The sequence below is a fragment of the Silurus meridionalis genome, chromosome 14 (genome assembly GCF_014805685.1).
Source record: "Silurus meridionalis isolate SWU-2019-XX chromosome 14, ASM1480568v1, whole genome shotgun sequence".
Taxonomy (NCBI): Eukaryota; Metazoa; Chordata; class Actinopteri; order Siluriformes; family Siluridae; genus Silurus; species Silurus meridionalis.
Window position 1 is genome coordinate 22,890,076 of NC_060897.1, and position 16,933 is coordinate 22,907,008.

Consider the following 16,933-nt stretch of genomic DNA (forward strand, 5'->3'; position numbering starts at 1 on the left):
AATAAGGTACAAAAATCAGGTAAAGATAAGAGGTTTCTATGACAACGCCGAATGACTGATCTAGACACCAAACACCTAGTGATTCCACTCCGGCACACAAAAGACTCATACGAGTCGACTCTCGAAGCATTCGGTTCTATGAGTCGACTCGAAATCGACATAGACTGACAGTGCGGGCGGAGACACGGTGGACACGCAAAAGTCTTCAAAGTGGACATTTCTGAGGGTTTAAGGACAGAAATGTGAGTTCGGATATTTTGCAGAGACCTGTGGGATTTTATTTCCATACATCTGGAGGAGAAAATCTGGAAATATTTCTTTTCGCTAGCAATATTAGTTGGCTAAGCTAGTCTATGCTAACATTCTACAGTCTAAATCTGCCCAGGCTGTGGAGGAGAAACATAACTAACTATTCGCGTTTTCTTAATTCGAATAATAATTTTTATTTCTAAAATGATATAAATTCACGAGTTCGCGATTGAGTCACCGACTAGACGCTTATAGATGACAGATGGTTAGCAAACCATAACCAGATTAGAATCGCATTAGTGCACAAAAAATAAAAATAAAAATCTATGCGTATTAATATTTTTGTTCTTGTCTATGGTTCTTGTATAAATCTACGGAATCTAATTTGTCACGTTTCTCTAATGTTTGTTTAATAATCTTATAAAGAGCCGTGTTCTTTGTGAAGTGCGTTTGCTAGCAGCGAACAATGATTAGCCACTTACACAAGCTCGTTAGCAAATCAGTAAATATGGCGGTATAATTTCTAGCGTTTCTACAACTTTAAAGCTAAAACTCGTGAATATGCGTGTGTGTGATATGAGTAAATATTAAAATTTAATAATATCCGTGAGCTTTATGTTTAAGATAACTGGCTAGTAAGTGAGCAGGCTAGTTTTGCTAATCTGCACCGCTAGCATAAAGGGGTTGAGGGGTTTGAGGTAAAAGTTATAAAATAAACATATTATTCAAATGAAATTGATGAAATCCCCAGGATTTATTCCACACATGGATGTTTATAGACGGTGAAGTATAAAAGAATAAGTATTTGAGAGACCGAGAGGGAGAAGGGAGGCTGCTGTGAGCTGGCTGAGGCTGAGGAAGGCTGTGTGGACGCTGTTGGTTGTGGATAAATGGACTGGGTTTTATGAGACACTTGGACTTCTGGACTCTCGCCGAGGTTTGTTGGAGCTTGTGGCTCTGATGTGAGCAGGATGGGCACTCAGGGAAGCCCGGTCAAGAGTTACGACTACCTGCTGAAGTTCCTGCTGGTGGGAGACAGTGATGTGGGCAAAGGGGAGATCCTGGACAGCCTTCAGGACGGATCTGCAGAGAGTCCATACGCCTACAGCAGCGGTGAGTCCAAAACCACCTCCACGACTTTCATATACAACCAAATAATTCTCCATCAGGGTGTGGGTTCAAGACTATCACCCCATCAGGGGTTACTAACTTCTATTAGAAACACACACACACGACACTCACCACACGTGTGAGTTCAGGTAGAACAACACCTGTGCTTGTTAGTACACGATTGCTTTGTTTCTCCACAAGGTTGTAGGTTCAAATCTACCAGCACAACTACTCAGGGTTATTCATACAGAGATCACACGAGCAAACACTTTGTTTTCTCCACAAGGTTGTAAGTGCAAATTTAGCACCATCACAAGCACCACTCGGTCTTGTTTATACACATCACATGCGACACGGGCTTGGTTTCTTCACATGGTTGTAGGTTCAAATTTAGCACCACCACCACCCAGGCTTGTTCATACACAGACCACATGGACAAGTGCTTCATTTCTCCAAAATGTGCACCAATTAGGCTTGTTCAAACGCACATCACATGGAGGAAGGATTTGTTTCTCCACAAGGTTGTAGGTTCAAATTTAGCAACACTATCACCCAGGTTTATTTGTACGCAGACCACATGGACAAGATCTTTGCTTCTCCACAAGGTTGTAGGTTAAAATTTGGCACCATTACTTCCTGGGCTTCTTCATGAGCACACAAGATTCTGCTTAAGGGTGTGGGTTTACGTTGACAATCAGGGTTTACTTTCATTTTCATATATATATATATATATATATATATATATATATATATATATATATATAATAATCTCTCTCCCAATGTCTACTTATACACACACTATATGTGGTTCATTCCCAAACGTAGCACATAGTCAGAGGCACACAACTGTACAGGACGTCTCTGGATGCAGTCGGATCTCCACATACTTTGTTTATATAGTGTATTGATTGTTTTCTCATCACATTTCTATATCTGTAACGTTACGAGTGTAACGTCTGTCTTTACACTTTAATACACGTGTGGTTTGAATCCCAAATTCTTGTCTGTGGTTGATTTGGAGAAATGCTGGACTGCTTTTGGACTGTGGTCACATTTTCCACGTCTCAGTCTGCAGAGCGGGGATGGAGAACATGTTGTGACTTTGACATTGATATTAAACCCGATGTGGTTGTGTGTGTGTGTGTGTGTGTGTGTGTGTGTGTGTGTGTGTGTGTGTATATTTTGTTGAGTAATTTTTCCGAGCTGTTTCAATAGAGTTGAATTCGCTCTGTAAATATTTGCCATGTCGTGTTTTAATGTTCGTCTCGGGACGTCGTCACTTTAAACTGGTGTGGCTCTTGAACAGACGTTATCTAACATGACGAGGGTTTGTTTTGAACATGCTTTCAGCTGTGTTGCGTAACGCACGTTCCCCTCAAGGGTTTTCATATGCAAATTTTGTTTCTTTGGCAATTCATGAAAACAAACAACAATATAGGGATAGTGATGTAACACAAATATCATGTTTCTGCTGCACATCATACATGATCTTTATCACAAGCCTGTAAACAAACACAATTTATCTCTATATAATGAACTGGATTTAAATAAAGCATTCTGATCATTTTAATAATAACAAATATGCTAATTTATAAAGTGCAGTATACATGAATATTAAATCAGCTGCTGTTAATGTTTTAATTATAAAAATATGTGCTGTGAATCCCTGCATCTGTTTCAGCCATGTGATGCGAACTTTAAACAAACCGTGTGTGTTTTACACTTTGACAATTTTAAGAACAAATTCATCTGAACAACTATAAAAAACGCACGGCTAGAAATGCAGAAATGAAGCAAATACACAACTCCGACTCCCCCGGCTGGGCGATACAATCACTCGATACCTGCATCGTGATTTATTTACTCCACACGCCACTTTTCTGTAATGTTGCTGGACATAGAACCCTAAATATGCAAATCTTGCATAAATTATTACGGAAGCAATTCAATGTGTCGAGAGATAAATCAATAAATAAGGTAAATATTTGGAGAAATGTGAAGCTGTGACATAAATACGAAAGAAAGAAACGGAAAAAAATATTTAAATAATACATTTATTTCTAGATGTAGTCCCATTTTTATTTTTGTTCTGAAGATTAAAAATTAGCATATTATTTAAATATCATAACTACTGTTGGAAATGGCAAATGTAAATTTCATTTTCCTTTTGCACCAACTTTGGTAATAGAAAATGTAAATTAATTCATGAATACATTGCGATTTTTTCATATTCCATTTCGAATAGAATTTTGTACTTGTATGATTCCATCGAAAGCAACCGATAATCAAGTAACGATCCCGTAACTGATTTTGCAGGAGAGAACGGAGAAAACTTGGAGCAAAAAGTATCCCTGGATGAAACCTTTATTACGTCTCCTGTAATCAGAAAATGACCAGTTCGGTAAAATATCACTGGAAATTCCTATAATATAAAAAATTCTCGCGAGTGTTACAATGCAGGAGATCCATTTTTTTGACAAAGTACCTGTACGCGTTCCTCCTGTTTTTAGAGCTTCTGATTTTCGTTGTAAAAAAATGTTGAAAAGGGAAGAAAACGATCAGTCTGTGGTTGTGGTCAGAAAAGGTCACTATGGAGTGTTTTGTTTACTACGCCTGTGTCAAAACCGGATAAAGGCAGAGGTCTATTTCTTCATTAGAATCTGCACCAGCAGAGGTGCATCAGCGGGGCATCTTTCAGCACTGACCCATGTTTACATGTGGCTCAAAGAGCTGCTGCGGGGAAGCGCAGGTGTCCTTAAGTCAGATACTGACACATATCAAGATACTGGTATGAGTAGAGAAGAAGAACGTGGAAGAATTTGCTTCTGAATGTTAGTCCCTACTAAGAAATTCTGGATCCTGATTGGTCAGAATGTGATGATTAAGTGAAAAAACAAATGTTTGTGCAGCTAAAAAATATTAATTTAACATTAAAGCTCTTGCTTTATTTAATTATAAATATATATGTATAATATACATTATATATTCAAGTCTGTTCAAATGGTGTACACTTGGGTTTCTATAAGGTGATGTTTATATACGTTTATGGAAGGAGTCTCCAGTGTCGGCGCTTAAACGTCTCAGAACAGAGTTTGTGAGAAAACAAAAACTTCATATTAAATATAAACCTGTGATTTGCACCTGCACTACTGGCAAATGTGTCGTTCTGGAGAATGAAAAATCGAATTGAAATGAAGGAGCACGGAGTGTTCGAGGCGAGGCGTGTGAAGGAGGCGAGTCTGAGTCGGTAATTACAGCGTGTCCCCACTTACTTCACAACAGGAAGGGAAACGGAGCACGTCTGGATTTGCTGGTTTAGTTGTGACCCTTTAATGTAGAGCATAGATCAGACTTGAGCAGCTCTTCTTCAGTAGTGTTAAAGATTTACAGTTAAATAGAATAAAAATGCTTAGAATTTTTACCATTAAAAACTCCATGCGTCCTACATACCTATAATTTATGAGTTCTTCCTGGAACCCTTTCTCCAGTGGAAACACCACACAGTTCCACATTGAATTTACTGTGAATGGAGGACAGAACATGTCCACGTTCACCTTGAATGTAAACAAAAATCTGCACGTTTAGAAGTGCCTCAAACTTCTACTAGACTAACATCACTCAACTCACAGATTAGTTAACTAGCTCCTGCTTAGATTACGTGTTTCCATGGCGACCAACATCTGTTCGTCACTTTACTATTTGAGCTCGATTATTAAGCTTGGCACACGAAATGTTTTCCACACAGCAATGCTTCCTTTCTCGCGCGCTTCCTCTCTGGACACAAACGAATGCCAGTGCAGTCTAACTCGGGAGTAAATGCAGAGATGAGGCGTAGGGAAGGATCCATGCTGCGTACGTAGGAGGAGATCCGGAAATAAGACTGGGTTTCAGCCCTCTTCCTGTTCTTTAAATAAAAAAGTGAACAGGACACGGTGGTCATTAGTGAGAATATTAATATGCAAAGCAGGCTGAAACAGCTGTTTGGTTCCTGCTGTGTGACCGAGCCATTTGGAAATCTGCATTTTAGACTCTCATCTTCATCAGATCTTCATCTCAGCTTCATCAGACTGCAGGTTCGATTATATCGCTGCTTCATCCAGATCTAAAATTGGACGATTTGTGCTTCACAGGAAGCTTTTAGGACTGATCAGATTAACAGCGAGTGCTAGAGAAAGCAGAGGGTTTGATGGTTTAGCGTCGCACTCCCAGGACACCACAGCACTTAAAATCAATAATTAGTGACTCTGAAATGTTCCATCCTAATGCTTTATTTTCTCATCTTTTATTTTCATCCAGGAATCGACTACAAGACCACCACGATTCTTTTGGATGGAAGGAGGGTGAAGCTGGAGCTGTGGTAAGTGTGTTACCTAACATTACTGTGTGTTTTATCCAATCAGATCCTTTAGAGCAACGAGAGGCGGAGCTACTTTTACTAATCAGTAGTGGGCATGGTCAGTGATGAAATCGTGCCACCTTTGAGAAGTGTGTAGTGCTTCGTGCCCAGTCTCCACCTTCCATCTACCCCACCTGCTCTCTATCCACTGTGCCCAGTCTCCACCCAACATCTACCCCACCTGCTCTCCATCCACCATGCCCAGTCTCCACCAACCATCTACCACACCTGCCCTCCATCCACCGTGCCTAGTCTCCACCTACCTGCTCTCCATCCACCGTGCCTAGTCTCCACCCAACATCTACCCCACCTGCTCTCCATCCACCATGCCCAGTCTCCACCAACCATCTACCACACCTGCCCTCCATCCACCGTGCCTAGTCTCCACCTACCTGCTCTCCATCCACCGTGCCTAGTCTCCACCAACCATCTACCCCACCTGCTCTCTATCCACTGTGCCCAGTCTCCACCCAACATCTACCCCACCTGCTCTCCATCCACCATGCCCAGTCTCCACCAACCATCTACCACACCTGCCCTCCATCCACCGTGCCTAGTCTCCACCTACCTGCTCTCCATCCACCGTGCCTAGTCTCCACCAACCATCTACCCCACCTGCTCTCCATCCACCGTGCCCAGTCTCCACCAACCATCTACCCCACCTGCTCTCCATCCACCGTGCCTAGTCTCCACCTTCCATCTACCCCACCTGTTCTCTATCCACCATGCCCAGTCTCCCCCTACCATCTACCCCACCTGCTCTCCACCCACCGTGCCCAGTCTCCACCTTCCATCTACCCCACCTGCTCTCTATCCACTGTGCCCAGTCTCCACCCAACATCTACCCCACCTGCTCTCCATCCACTGTGCCTAGTCTCCACCTTCCATCTACCCCACCTGCTCTCTATCCACTGTGCCCAGTCTCCACCCAACATCTACCCCACCTGCTCTCCACCCACCGTGCCCAGTCTCCACCTTCCATCTACCCCACCTGCTCTCTATCCACTGTGCCCAGTCTCCACCCAACATCTACCCCACCTGCTCTCCACCCACCGTGCCTAGTCTCCACCTACCATCTACTGTACTATTATTATTATTACAAAATTATATTGCCATTAAAAAACTTCTATTTACAACACAGTTACATGACAACTTGTCGAAAGCTGTATTAAATCTTATGAATACTACTGTGTACACACACACACACACACACACACACACACACACACACACGCACGTCTCCTTTTCATCTTTCTGCCTGATAAATGTCAGTTCAGAGCATTAGAGAGACTCATGAGCAGCGTTTGGAAGGTTCCAGAGCTTTTAGTCATGATGCAGAGACCGGACGGATGTCCTGTCTGACCACAGTTGCAATCAGACCTCTACACCCCATCAATCTGCTAACGATGAAGAGGCAGAGATTCAGAGCATCAGAGCTGCTGCAGCACTCAAATATAACACACGTGTACGTTAACTTCGAGATGGCGGAGTAACAGCGTGGACTTCCTGTTGATGCTGGGTGATGAGTAAGGCTCTGAGAAGAGGGAGCGGAAAAGCAATGATGATGTTTGGCAGTTAGGAAGACGTGTGTGTGTGTGTGTGTGTGTGTGTGTGTGTGTGTGTGTGTGTGTGTGTGTGTGTGTGTTGCACTGTAAGCCATTAGAGTTGCACATTACACAGTCAGTGTTCGTGTTAATGCGCAGCAGATAATGTAGTTTTATTATTTAACACACTTTGGAGAAGATACCACAAGCTCTTCATGAACATTTGTATATTTTGTTTTGTTGTTTCTTTATTGTTTAATTCTTTCTTTCATTAGTCCAAACAACTACACATGAGACCAACATGAAACAGCCAATCAGCTTTCTGTTATTGGTGAAAAAGGGATTTTGTTTTTCAGCTGTGGGGAAGTGCAGGTTTACTGACAGTTGGCTTGAGAAATAACTAATTTAGGGCTCGTTTAAGGCAAATCGCTAACCACGTATTTGTGTGTTTTTGATCTGATCTCGGTCTTAAATTTTATTCTTAATGCTCTTTAAAAGGTCTTAAAAAGTCATAAATTTTATTTGGTAAAACCTGCAGAAACCATGAATAAAATAGTCCAATTATATTAGAGTTCTTCCTGCACAAATCTGATCAGCCAGGTAGCGTCTCGGTTTTGGAGTTTAAAGGAGTTTAACTGCAAGTGTGTATGTGGGTGAGAGAGACACACACACACAAACACAAACTCTTGGGTGTGTCCAGTCCCCAGGTTTACAATCAACACACTGAGTGTTTTATGTGCACTCATTTCTGTGTGTGTGTGTGTGTGTGTGTGTGTGTGTGTGTGTGTGTGTGTGTGTGTGTGTTGAGTCGCAGTGTCCTCTATAAGGCTGTTGGACCGGTTTTTCGTGGCCGTGTTGTGAGTTGCTCAAATGAGTCAAATGCTCTGTGCAGGATCCAGAACATTCTGTCAATATCAGGAGGGAAAAAGTGGGAGTGTTTCTTCCTCTATCTCTTCTCCTAATTTAGATGTGTTTCTTCCGTGTGTGTGTGTGTGTGTGTGTGTGTGTGTGTGTGTGTGTGTGTGTTTTTTTTTACAGGGACACTTCTGGCCAAGGCCGCTTCTGTACTATTTTCCGTTCCTACTCCAGAGGTGCACAGGTGAGTGACTCAGGGTTTATGCTGTTTTTAACAATAGTATAAATAATAATAATAATAATAATAGTAATAATAATAATGCAGATTTTTCGATCTTGCAATAAAGATAACGATACGACAAATTAATTCAATTATTTATCGTATCGGCGTATGCTCCGCCCTCCACTCACGAAATCAGCTCTCACCCACGTGCCCACTGCCACATACATATATGCTGTATTGTTTATATATTTCACAACTGTTAATTGCTCTGTTTTGCTAAATTATAAATGACGGTATAATACTCCACACTGATCACCATTTTTGAAGACTCCTGGGTAGGCTAGGCCATATCTCCACTTAGGATATTTTCAACTTACGATGGCGTCATCTGAGTTTCTTTCCATCGTAACTCTGGGACAACCAGCGATGATGATGATGATGATGATAATAATAATAATAATAATAGTAATAATAAAGCTTTAAAAATGTGGGTGAGCGGAAATCATGCATCCCTGTTTAAAAAACTATGCAATTAAGATTAACTGCATGCAAAAAAGTGTAGCATGTTAAATTTATTTAATAATGTACTTGCCACTATGATATTTATTAACAGTTTAATATATAAGAAACAATGTCAAAAAAAAATTATATAATTTAATTTCACATAATATATACAGTAAACCTGCGACAGTGTGAATTTATAAGATTATTCCACCCCACGTGTGTCCTCTTCAGGGCATTCTGCTGGTGTATGACATCACAAACCGCTGGTCCTTTGACGGAATCGACCGCTGGATTCGAGAGATCGATGAGGTAAGTGGCTGAAGGTGGGAGGAGCTTCTCCCAAATAATGCACACTCCAACATGCTTCCCTTCCAAAGAGTTTTCTTTTCTATGACACTAGATTTGAATGACCGCACTGTAAAATCTCTCTTCTATCTGCAGCATGCTCCTGGGGTTCCTCGGATTCTCGTCGGGAACCGTCTTCACTTGGCGTTCAAACGTCAGGTTCCTACAGAGCAGGCTCGCTCCTACGCAGAGAAGAACGCCATGACGTTCTTCGAAGTGAGTCCGCTCTGCAACTTCAACGTCATCGAGTCGTTCACCGAACTGTCACGCATTGTGCTCATGAGACACGGCATGGAGAAGTTCTGGAAGCCAAACCGAGGTCAGTGTGTGTGTGTGTGTGTGTGTGTGTGTGTGTGTTGGAGTGAGAAGGATGGATCAGAATCAGGAGAATGAATGGTATGAGCTGGTCTAAAGTAAGTCAGCTCAGCCTTTACAGCTGTAGGGAACAGAAGCCTCCCAGGACGCACAGTGCCTCAGATTCCTGTTCTTTACCAACACAAGTGGAACCTGATGAGGTCACTTCAAGATTTGATCTTTCGTGAATGCTAAGATGCTTTTCTGCACCTCAGGCTGTAAATAAAAATTGTTAGTTATTTTCTGCTCTTACTTGTGCAGTGTTGTTCTTCATTATCCAGTATTTAACCCACAAAGTGTGAACAATTTTGTCCTGAAGATGTCTTTTGGAAAAGCTTTCCCTGACACTGGAGACTCATTCCATACACATTTCCTTACTTCATATCATTACCCCTGTGTATAAGCTGTTACTATAGAATCTCTCAAGTCTAATAAATGATGACCGCTATAGTAACAGCTCATACACAGAGATAACATGACCTACAGAAAGAGTCTCCAGGATCAACAAGTTCTACCAGAGGTACAGGGGTCATTTCCCAAAACTTTTCAGACATGTTCAGGACAGAGGACTTTACAGTTTTTGCGACGTGTGTGTGTGTGTGTATGTGAGATTACCGTTTAAAGTTATTTGAGGGGTTTTTGCTTTTTACAGCAGACTTTTCCCCAGAGCAGTTTGATTGGAATAAACAGATTGTGAATATAGATTTTAGTGTCATAAATGATCTAATAATGAGGGATTCAGTGACGAGGAAAAACTCCCTTATAACTCTTGTGTAAAATTTACAGCACTTTGTCTGTATAGACATTAAAATCGGGCTCAGCAGACATCCCCTAAATTCTCTGATGAGTGTTACAGTAACGGGGGTTGGTGATGTGATTGATTTTTGAATACATGTGATGACACCAGCATGACTCTGCCCGTGTTCACCTTCCCAGTGTTCAGCCTGCAGGACCTGTGCTGTCGTGCCATCGTCTCGTGCACGCCGGTGCACCTGATCGACAAGCTGCCGCTCCCCGTCGCCATCAAGAGCCACCTGAAGTCTTTCTCCATGGCCAACGGGATGAACGCGGTCATGATGCATGGACGCTCCTATTCGCTGGCTAACAGCGGCGGCAGCAAAGGCAACAGCCTGAAACGCTCCAAATCCATCCGGCCGCCGCAGAGCCCGCCTCAGAACTGCACCCGCAACAACTGCAAGATCTCCTAGCATGGGCCAGGCGGGGGGAAGGATCCAAACCCCGCCCCTACAACACGTCCACTTTACACACAGGGCTCTGTGGAGGAGCTGCACACAGCGATCAGAGACGTTTCAGTTCTTCACTCACCTTGTTAAGCTTCGCTTCGTCAACAGCATGTTTCCCACTGTTTCTCGGAGTTTGGGGGAAAAACACGGATTTTAATAAACTCGGCGTAGCATGCGTGACACGTTCCACACGACGGTTCCCGAAAGTGCTAGCTGTGAGTTGCACTGTGACGTGATGGTTTGCGTATTCCGTGGTGAACACCGTTAGTGTGACTGAATTTCGTTTCATCAGTCCTTTCTTGGAAAAACCCATGTCCAGCATCTCCTCAGGAGATTCTATTTTTTATTTTTTTCCCTTAAGATTTTATTCGAGGTCGCATTTTCTCATGCAAACAACTTTTTTTTTTTTTTTTATATTCCACCATACTGAATAGTTTTTCCTGGAACACTTCTGTACTTTTTCCCCCTCGTGCCAAACCGAATCTAATCTAACTTGGTTGAAAGTTTAAAAGAAATACTCCGGCGTGTTTGAGTCTAATCTCGCTACTCTGATCTGTTTGTAGTGTTTGTTTGATCACTGCAGACAACAAGCTTGAACATGTTTCATGTTTGAGTTTCTCTCTCACAGTGGAAGTCTCAGGGCAGTTCTGAACTCTTGTTGAGAAACATTTAAATACATATTTTTGGCAGACGCCTTTATCCCGAGCGATTAGAACTGAGCGTGTGATGGTTAAGGGCCTTGCTCAAGGGCCCAGCAGTGGCAGCTTGGCTGTGCTGGAATTTGAATTTGTGACCTTTTGATTCAAAGTCCAATATCGTAACCACTGAGCTCCAAACTGTATTTACACAATTATAAAAGAGAAAACATCTACCAAAGCTGCTCTTCATTATAAAAATATACTCCCAGTTACTTTACACTTTCCTCCTTTTCTCCTTCTGAGAAACAAGTCTACAGAGAAGCTTGACTTAAACCTGTCTTTATAAACAAGTTTTTACGTCCTATCAGAGCAGGGAATCGTGTCGATCCAATCACACACACACACACACACACACACGTAGGTTTTCTGATGGAAAAAGCGCACTGGAGTACTTCCTTTAAACGCAAGTTGGACACATTTTCCCTCGTCAGTCCCAGTCTTGTAATTTCAGTGTTTTTGTAGCAGTGTTACGTTAAAAAAAACAAAAGGATTCCTGTCAGTTTCAGTTTCTGGAGAAGGTCAAGACAGCGATAGGGCCTCAATGTATAAACATTAAGCACAAATCCAAGATCAATACCATTAGAATTAGAAGCGGATCCACGTTCTGACCGCGCCTGGAATTATTCTGTTTCATTATTTACATCAAAGTAGCAGTGATTTTTTATTTATTTATTTCATTTTTTTTAACCCTGATGAATAATGAATTCCCCTTTATTTTTTCAGATTTTCAGAGTGTCCAAGTCTTTGGGCTCTCTCTCTCTCTCTCTCTCTCTCTCTCTCTCTCGCTCTCATATATCTATATATATAATGTGTTTATGTGTAGGAATCTCAGGAATTTCACTCCAAACCCCTTTATTTGATACACATGCCACATTCTAAATAAAACGTCCACTTCACCTTTCAGCTAAACGCACCTTCAGCGCTCGCGTTCAGAAAACGGACGCCTGCATGCGACCCGTCCAGTGATAGAAACCCCGTGTGAGAATGTGTTAGGAGACGTGACCCCTGTTATCCTTTTAATAAACTTTAAATCCATCTGCAGTCACGCTTTAGTGTGTAATGTTCATTTCAGAGGGCTGCCACTTAGTTAGGAAAAGTCCTCGGGTTTTGTATCGTAAAGTGGGGTTTTTTTTTGTTTTGTTTTTTAACGACTCATCTAGTTTTGCCCTTTTGTTTTGTTTTTTTGTTTTTTTTTTTTTTTACATGGTTGCTTTTAAAAGTCACAGGAATCTTTTTACGGACACAAATTAAACCTGGTAATGAATAAATTCATTTAATTCGCAGTAAATAAATTGTTATTCTCCAGGTTTATTTCGTGTGCGGAGGAAAAGGTGTCCTGTGGGTTCGGAAAAATAAAAGGGAAGAACGACGTGAAAGCGACGAGCACGGTTCTAAACACTATTTTATTTTATTTTTCTCTTTGGGTGTAAGCTAAAAGCTGCTGAGTAATTTAAGGAATCAACAACATGTTCATGGAACAAGAAAACAGTTTTTAAATTATTTACTGTACAGTTCTTAGTGTATGGAAAAAAGACTTTTTCACAATAAAAATCAACAGTATCATTTCAGTGTTTTTTTACTATTTCTTTTTTTTCCACCTGCTTCGACGCCTCCGAACAAAACAATAACGAAAACGTGTATTGAAACTATGCAACTTTTACAGCGTTACAAGGAGTGAAATGAGGTGCACGAGTTGTGTAGTGAAACACTGCCACCTATTGGAATGATCATTGTATTACCATACGAGCCCCCACCCTGAATCACAGATCCTATTAAGGGTTAATTTGCAGAAAGTGCGATTGCGTACTATACACCAGAGGTTTCCAGTCTTCTCCACGAAGTGCTGGTGTGGGTGCAGGTTTTCATTCAAACCAATCAATGGTCACACCTGATAGTCACTGAAAATGAAGATTAGATTTGAACAGGTAGAATTTGGAGTGGACTTGCTTGGTTGGAATGAAAACCTGCACCCACACCGGCTCTTTCTGGAAAAGACTGGACACCACTGCATTAAACTGAAAATCCTCTAACAGCCTCCCTGTTTGTCAGAGTCCAGGCTTTGACTCGAGAACATTAAATCAGAACTTCATAATTTCTGAAAAGTCTATTCGAGTATCTTCTCACATTTCCAAAGGCAACGTGTTCATCCAATCTTGATTGAAGTATGTCCTCTCTGTGAATTCCTGAAAGAAAAAAACGCTGTATTTTGCATGACTGATTTCTTTTGTAGGAATGCACACAAGCGTCTAGTCTAGAACTGCTCTGGAGGTGTTTAGGGATGGAGGATAAGCGCATCTTACGTGAGGTCTGAAGGCTGCATTGACTGTCCTTTGCTTCTGGATGCTCTGTAATCGGTTCAGCAGGAAGGTCTTGTCCTTACCCTCCTAAGAACCATACAGAAGGTGAAGGTTATATCAGGGTAAGAGGGAGATCCTATCAACAACTTTGTGCAGTATGAGTGGGGAAAAGGTGTAAAGTCTTTATTTTAGAACTCACATTGACTATCTGCTCACGTAGAGTCTGGATGAGCTGCTTCCTGCCCTGAGTGATTTGCCACAGGAGGTAAGTCACAACGCTGCGACGGAGGAGAAAGACAGAAAATATACTGTACTGGGGGTTTGGTTTTTAGAGCAGAAATATTTTAGACTTCAAAATTGATCCTCTCTATTATGAGCTGGCGTCAGAAAGTCTCCATCTTCATGTTTCTATTAAAAACCCTTCATCAGACTGGAGTGAGATTGTTTTATAGTATTAGATCAATGCCTGGACAATTGATTTGACCTGTTTATACACCTGCTGTAAATAAAAAATTGTCTGAAAATAGTCCATTTTGGGGGATAAGATGGTCCTTTATCAGGTCGTCTCTTGAGAGGCGTTTCTGCTTTTGCTTTATGGTTTGGATGTGTTTTTATTTATTTATTTTATCAGTAAATGTTGCACAGCGATTCAGTCTGTATGTAAAATCTAACTTAAAGGTTATAACTGAACATTACATCATTCGTGACCAGTATTTTATATGTAGATCGATTTCTTCTCATCACTTAAGTAAATTGCTGATTTGCTGTCTGTCCGAAGCAAAGAAATAAAAGTGATCTTTCTGTACCATGTTGAATTGCATGAGATGGAATGGTATCTGTGCACGCCGATCTTCACTCATAACCATCGTCTTTCTCCTCATTTGCTTTGTATTTCCAGTCTATTTAAAAGTTTGTGTATTCGAACCCCGAGCTGTTTTTCTTACAGGATGATGAGAGTGATCAGGTAGAAGAACAGCTCGCTCTTCAGCACGTGCTCGAAAATCCACCAGGCCCACTCAGATCCAGGGATGTTCTGCACCGTGTTCATCCACTGGTGAACGGCCTGGAAGGGTGTGTCCAGACCCTGGAAAGGTCCACACTGCCTGGAAGGCTTCAGGCTACAACACACAGACAAGGACTGTGTTCAGAATCAGAAGCAGCATCAGTAACATCACATCAAAAACACTTTTAATATTAAATGTGTTCATCTGCTGCTCTTCCACAGCTCAGCTCAATTCTCTAATCTGATTGGTCAGAAGGTAACGTCCCACATACACGCTCCACGTTAAGACCGATGATCTGGAGAGCTTCCTAATTAGGAGTCTGCACATTGTTCACAGCTCAGGTGTGTCTTTACACTTTCAGGTTTTGTTTATTTTTATTTTTTTGTGAGAAAACAGCTGCAACAACTGTGTGTGTGTGTGTGTGTATCAGGTATAATGTCAGTGAGAGCAGGAACTAACTTCTTACAGGACTATAAATTATACAGGATTATAAAATATTTAAATAAATACACCAGTTGTTGTTGTTAAATCTATAAGTGGAATAACACGCCAGACTGAGGCGGTTCTGTAAAATAATTCACATCCCACCTTATTTTCCAGCACACATTAAAACTCGGATTGATGAGATCGTAATGTGATTGTAATTAAACTTAAGGCTCCTTTTTGGAAATTTCTGGACCACATGGAATAGTTTGATGGAACCGTTCTGCAGTGGAACCATGTTCTTCTTCCAGGTTCATCAGCCTGATACACGTATTAGTTTACTTACACTGTGATGGATAAAGACTTGGGTTGGACTTTATATATATATATATATTATATAATTCAGCTCAGTAATTGTAATATTTTATATCTCAATAAACAGTCACAGGCGGCGTTTCCAAGTTATTGTAATAGATAGAATAATTACAGACCGGCAGCAGTTCAGTGTTTTTAGGTATGTATCTGTTCACTAATGAACTCTAACCTACGACTGCCGATTGCTGCCTCAATAAACAATTTTTTTATTTTTTTAAAGGAAAACTTAAAAAGTTCACGTTTTCTGTTTATTTGTTTAATTCATACGTGGCACACAGACGGGGCGTATACCGTCGTTTACTGTTGTGAGGAGACGAATGGAAACGAGACGACCCTTTATGTTCAGTGAGAATGAAATATTTAAAAGAGGCGGGTGGAATAACAGTGTTCCGTTTCAAGTTCGGAAACTGGTGTTGGGTGCACCGTGTCTCAGAGACGAGAGAACCCAAGGTGGCTAGTGATAAAGATCTGGCTTGTTCCTCTACAGTTAGAATGCTGGGAGATCTAGTTAAACCATCAATTTTGCAGTGTTCGACATGTTCGTCTGATTAACCAGCTTAAGGACAAGGTGGTGCCTTTAGGATCGAGGAGTTGATGAGCGGATGTGGGTGAATGAATGGAGTGGTGGAGTGGTGCGCTGTAAAGCCTTTTATAGGACTGGTGATGGTGCGAGTGAAAAGGGAATTCCCTTTTCACTCGCACCATCACCATGACCCTTTTCCCTGCGCCACCCCGTATATGCTGCAACTCTTTTAAAGATAAACAAGTGCTGGTCAACCGTGTGTATCTCATCGCCTATGAGAAATTGTTTGATTAATTATATTATAAATGTTATTTGCTAAATTAATGTTGACACACAAAAAAGCAGTGTATGTGTGTATGTATATATTAGTATAGTGGAGGAATAATTACTAGTACTAATCCCCCTGTTGCCCCGTACCTCCACACAGTGTAGGCCACCAGAGAGAGCGCTCCAGTGAACGAGGGTAAAAACAGAAGCGCTACGTAAACAGTCTGCATCTGAGCCGCTCTGCCAGTGCGCTTTGGAGGCTGACAGTTCATACTCACACTGACCTGCGTATCAGAGCAAGGAGCACAGGGTCAAAGTTCACACACACCTCATGCTGAAAGGGCGACGGCATTAGTAGGTGACGTACCCGTTTCAGGTAAAAGATGATAAACAGCTTAATGACTTGGATGATGGGAAGCAGCGGGGAGAAGTAGATCCCAATCCTGCAATGAGGAAACATTTATCACAACACTGTAATCTGAAGCAGGTGAAATGCTCGAGACTCAACACAGGCGTTTATAA

General features: G+C 41.5%; 2 protein-coding genes across 5 annotated transcripts in view; one reads left to right on the plus strand and one right to left on the minus strand.

Annotated features, from left to right (window-relative positions):
- The first annotated feature begins 130 nt into the window (after positions 1-130).
- rab40c (RAB40c, member RAS oncogene family) lies at positions 131-13,085 on the plus strand. The gene is made up of 6 exons (XM_046866674.1): positions 131-1,362; positions 5,656-5,716; positions 8,338-8,398; positions 9,113-9,190; positions 9,323-9,545; positions 10,517-13,085. The coding sequence occupies exons 1-6, from the start codon at positions 1,221-1,223 to the stop codon at positions 10,786-10,788; spliced, it is 837 nt and encodes a 278-aa protein (XP_046722630.1). The 5' UTR covers positions 131-1,220; the 3' UTR covers positions 10,789-13,085.
- tmc5 (transmembrane channel like 5) overlaps positions 12,907-16,933 on the minus strand; it is a 79,923-nt gene continuing 75,896 nt past the window's right edge. For all 4 annotated transcript variants that reach the window (XM_046866669.1, XM_046866667.1, XM_046866668.1 and 1 more), the window contains 6 exons: positions 16,779-16,854; positions 16,562-16,695; positions 14,764-14,937; positions 14,019-14,097; positions 13,823-13,906; positions 12,907-13,705 (listed from right to left, as the gene is read on the minus strand). In XM_046866669.1, coding sequence (XP_046722625.1) covers positions 13,643-13,705; positions 13,823-13,906; positions 14,019-14,097; positions 14,764-14,937; positions 16,562-16,695; positions 16,779-16,854 — 610 coding nt within the window. In that variant the 3' untranslated portion in view covers positions 12,907-13,642. The remainder of the gene's footprint in view (positions 13,706-13,822; positions 13,907-14,018; positions 14,098-14,763; positions 14,938-16,561; positions 16,696-16,778; positions 16,855-16,933) is intronic.

Coding starts and splice junctions, on each gene's coding strand:
- rab40c (XM_046866674.1), top strand. CDS start 1,221: ATGGGCACTCAGGGAAGCCCGGTCAAGAGTTACGACTACCTGCTGAAG. Junction 1,363..5,655: donor TCCATACGCCTACAGCAGCG/GTGAGTCCAAAA, acceptor ATTTTCATCCAG/GAATCGACTACAAGACCACC. Junction 9,546..10,516: donor GTTCTGGAAGCCAAACCGAG/GTCAGTGTGTGT, acceptor TCACCTTCCCAG/TGTTCAGCCTGCAGGACCTG.